We start from the raw sequence: 4,600 nt of genomic DNA, 5'->3' as shown, positions 1-4,600 counted from the left end.
CGTACCTGGACCATATTCCATTCAAAGAAACAAAATTATATTATTCATAAAAAATATTAAAATATAGAAAAGAAAAATATTAAAAAACTAAAACAATAAGAACAAAAAAATCATGAATTACTATTATGTATTTTAACTGACTATGCCTAAGTATTTTAAGAATAATAAACAATTGTCCAACTAGTATTTGTATGTAGTTTTTATAGTGACCAGATGCAGTTGGGAGGCACAGCTTTTTGAATGAACTGTTTCTCTCTTCTTCCTTACAGATTTTACAATTTCTTTTAGCAAGAGAGAGAAGAGATTAGTGAATTGTCACAAAATAGACACCAACATTGCTATGCTGTTTCTCAATTCTCTCGGCCAATACAACCCCTTATAATACAACAGCCAGGAAGAAAAAAAGGCAGTTATCTCACCCCAATTTTTTATTACTTTGATGAATACTATGTATAATTACTAGCAAAAATTGATGAGTCTGCCAAGTAGAGAAATATTTTTCCAAAAATCCAACATTTTATACAAACAACTAGAAATTAACATTTTGTGAGTTTATCTTGTCAAATATCATGAAAACTACTACTCCTACAAAGATAAACATAATTAACTATTATGTAGTAAATTTAACTAGCTTTAATTTGAGCACTGGCAGACATCTGCACGTCAATGGTTTCTGAAATGAAGTTTTTCATAAATCAAACTTATTGTCCGAACAACTATAAATCAATTTATTTTAGCAAATTTCATGAAAATTACCACTCCCTCGAAAATAAACATCATAAACTACTTTATAGCTGATTAAACTAGCTTTAATTTGAGTGCTAATAGACATCTGAACGTCAAATGGTTTTTGAGGTATAGATTTCTCAAAATAAATTAACTAACTACTAATCTTTCAGTAGATTTTTAAGAAATTTTGCTTTTTAAAAAGCTATATCTCAAGAACTATTAGACGTAAATAGCTCTTTTAGGGCTAATATTTCAGCAAATTTACTCTTCTTTAAATAATGTTCTCTAAAATTTTCTAGTATTGTTGGTAGTTTTTAAGATATAGAGCTCCGAATGAAAAATTAATGTTTTCTTAAGGTTTTGAAACAGCCGCCATTTTTTATTCCCCCTATCTCTACTTGGCAGACTCATTAATTTTTGCTAGTAATTATACATAGTTTTCATTAAACTAATCAAAAATTGGGGTAGGATAACTGCCTTTTTTCTCCTCTTGGGTTCTTGTACTGTTATCCCTCCCCTATATATATGAAAACTGAGATGAACCTATTCTACTACTGAATTAAATTAAAAGCATACAATCAATTAATACGTTAGCTTCAATCTCGTTTATTGTATATATCATCAGTATGGATACTCAACGAAGAAGCAGGGCGAGAGATCCTGTCTCCATAGATGTCCTCAGGGTCGGACAAGATGGAATGAGGTCGGTAAGATTCGCTGATCCAAGCAGGTCTCGTGAACTCCCTGAAGAATTCCGACGATGAGACCGAGGGACGGAGTCTTTTGATTCTTTGGCAGATGATACCCGAAGAGCGGCGGAATCCTAGGCAAGTTCCTGGAGCGCAATGACAGGGCTGACTACGAATCATAGGTTGCGGTAAACCAGTCCTGATTTCGAATTAACTGTTAGTATTCAATATTATTATTGTTAAAAGTAGCATTAGTAGTGAATACTATTAGGTTAGTTTCGGGACAGTTCTCAATTAGCAAAAACTACTGAAACTTGAGTTTCACAAATCAGAACAATGGTACTTTAGTTTCATCTATTGCCACGTAATGAAATCCAACAAGTCTGTTGGTAGCCAAACTGTCAAGTACCAGTTTGTAGAACTTATTAAAAATTATTGTTCATAATAACCGCGCATTTTATCATAAGTTTTGACCGAAAGTGATTTTTTTTTTTATTGTGCCATGTCCAACAAATTAACATTAAAAACAGAACGACTGCCAACAATTTGTAAGATGACATCTAAGTGAATTATTGCTATTTGGGATAACATTTTCAGAGACAGTTTATTTTTGTAAAATTTCATATCATAAAGCCCTCTAAAATGTTCTCGCTTGATACTAAAGATTGGAAATTAGTACGTCCCCAGGACTAAAACAATCCATTTAAAAAGGGAACATTTCTGTGGTCAGATAGCAACAATTTTTAAGTCACTTTTAGTTTCATCAAGATAACAAATAGTTCACACCAGCGTGCATTTATGTGGAATTCGACTAATTAAAATTACAATAAAAAATTTTAAAAATTGACTTCCGTTAAAACATCAACGTCTGAGACTCCTTAGTGTGAAACCCAATCCTTTGTATTTTTATAAGAAAAATTAACTAATAACATTTTGTCTGCTTAGCACAATTTTATACTAGCATTCTCCCACTCCCTCATTCAGCTATTATACCCTGTAATATACGGCAATAATGGAGAATACTAACCTATATAAGTGATGGATGGATTCGTCAGGATTCGGGTAGTGATGGGTTGGGGTGGGAAAGGGCACCTCAGCCGAGGTCGACGGTACCTGCGGAAGGCGGCCCGCAGCCACCGAGATCTGAACATCTTCAGTAATGTCGATGCTTTTAAAATCAGAAAGCAGCCTGGTCAGTTCTTGCTGCAACGGGTTCAGCTCCTCATCGAAACTCTTCAAGGCTTTGAGAAGTGAAGGTGACTTCACTTCCCTATCGGACAAATTGGCTACATCTTTGGTCCCATCATCTTCTAACCCTCGGGTATCAGTTAGCTTGGACCTCCTTTCGATGCTGGTGGTACTGTGAGATTTTTTCGGCTTCGTTGAAAAATCAGAAACATCATCATCTGTAGCATCATCTTTTTCTTTTGGGATCTCTACCACGTTTCTATCAGTGAGGTCTGAAATTCCTTCCATCGTAGGTTCCGTTCTTGTAGAAAAATCGGTATCTATCTGACCTATAGTCGCTTCGTAAGTATGAGTATATTCGTGAGTATTTTTATCCTTCTTTTCATCTGTCTGCTTCTTTTCTTGGTGAAGGAGTTCCTTAGTTTGTGAAGGCTCTTTTACAGAAGGACATGCATTACTAACGTTCCTCAGAGCATTAAAACGCTTCAATATGGAGTCGGAAGAATCTGAAAAGGAATAGTCATCATTAGCCCCAGGATGTATGTGGACCTCAGTTTGTACTTGGGTGCTCTTGAATGTTTCCTTTACTGGTGCTTCATAACCTTTTCTAACCAATTCTTCAATCAACTCTTTCTTTACATGATCCAACATTGGATCCCCTTCTAATGCATTCTTAAAGAATTTTTTTTTTACCTCTTTATAAGTTTCATTTTTTTGTTTCTTGGTCATTGGCGAGTCCCTTTGTAACTTCATTGCATTTGCAATGTCGAAACTCCCTGACTTTTCATTGTTCTTGATATCAATACTTCCAAATTCCCTTTTGTCGAGTTCCTTCAAATAGCCATAATCAGAGACGCATTGGACTATATTCCCTCGAGGATTATAAGAATATTTTTCTTGGCGAATACCCTGCTGCTCTAGGTTATCTACAACTATACTCATTAATCCTATTCTCTTTCCTGTACTCTCGAAATCATAATACTTGAGATTTTCACCGTCGTCGTATGGTTGATCAATCTCTGCATCTTTTTTTTCTGAATCTTTTTCATCCGTGACTGATATATTTATACCAGAAGGGGGAGCTTTATCAGTTGGATAAATTTCAGATTCTCCAGCTTTTAATCTAATGTTTCTTGTCGAGCCTTCTCCAATTATCAATTCGAGTCTATTTTGTTCCAGGTATTTGGACGTCATTGTTATTTTAGTTTTGTGCATTCCGTCCTCTAATATAATATGAGGCGAATCCTTCAATTGTATATTTATCGAATGGGGTACATCCAAATGTGCTTCCTCTAATTTATCTTCCATTACAGAGTGAAACTCTTCGTCTCCGCTTTCGATTATATCCGCAAATTCTTCAGGCCGAGAATCACCAACATTTCCAGTAGTAAATCTTTCTATTATACGTTCAAAATATTGATCATCCCAGTCTGCCATATTCAAGTCTGTTTGTAAACAAACATCATGCAACTCTGAGGAGCTGCAAGTTTCATAACCAGAAAAAATATAATCCAAAAGACTTTTTCTCTGTTGTTCACTATCATTGGTAGGTCTGTACGAAATTGGGCAAGAAGCTGCATACCTCTTCTTCATATTCACGTTTCTATAATATTCAATATTTTCTTAAATTTTATTTATGTATATATAAACTTAAAAATATAGTTAAAAAAAAAACTACATATACGCATTGCGTCAGAATTGTTTAAAATCCATATATAAATATTAAATTCAAGGATAAAGGACGCAGCACATCAGGTTTACTCTCAGGAATGTATTTATGAACTTTCCTAAGGAACACTTTAGTATTACTTTCTTTAAAATTCACACCTTTACAATCCTTAACAAAGTTTTTGTTTTATAAATGTTCCTTTTGCTTATAAACATACTTTTGGAACTATTATTTTTTGAACAAGGAAAGCGAAAAATATCGCTTATAAAACGATCATTTCCAACAGAACACTACACCATGACCTACATATCCCTTTTGTCCTTGA

General features: G+C 34.3%; 1 protein-coding gene across 1 annotated transcript in view; it reads right to left on the bottom strand.

The window, feature by feature from the left end:
• Window positions 1–1,319: 1,319 nt before the first annotated feature.
• The window catches only part of LOC106684750 (uncharacterized), a 5,635-nt gene continuing 2,354 nt past the window's right edge, over window positions 1,320–4,600 (bottom strand). Inside the window, exons 2-3 of the mRNA XM_014427003.3 lie at window positions 2,446–4,209; window positions 1,320–1,617 (exon numbers count right to left, since the gene is read on the bottom strand). Of these exons, the coding sequence (XP_014282489.1) occupies window positions 1,326–1,617; window positions 2,446–4,199 (2,046 nt within the window). The 5' untranslated portion in view covers window positions 4,200–4,209 and the 3' untranslated portion in view covers window positions 1,320–1,325. The remainder of the gene's footprint in view (window positions 1,618–2,445; window positions 4,210–4,600) is intronic.

The sequence above is a fragment of the Halyomorpha halys genome, unplaced genomic scaffold (genome assembly GCF_000696795.3).
Source record: "Halyomorpha halys isolate HHAL.00 unplaced genomic scaffold, Hhal_1.1 Scaffold611.1, whole genome shotgun sequence".
Classification (NCBI taxonomy): domain Eukaryota; kingdom Metazoa; phylum Arthropoda; class Insecta; order Hemiptera; family Pentatomidae; genus Halyomorpha; species Halyomorpha halys.
This window is presented reverse-complemented; position numbering and strand designations above follow the sequence as displayed.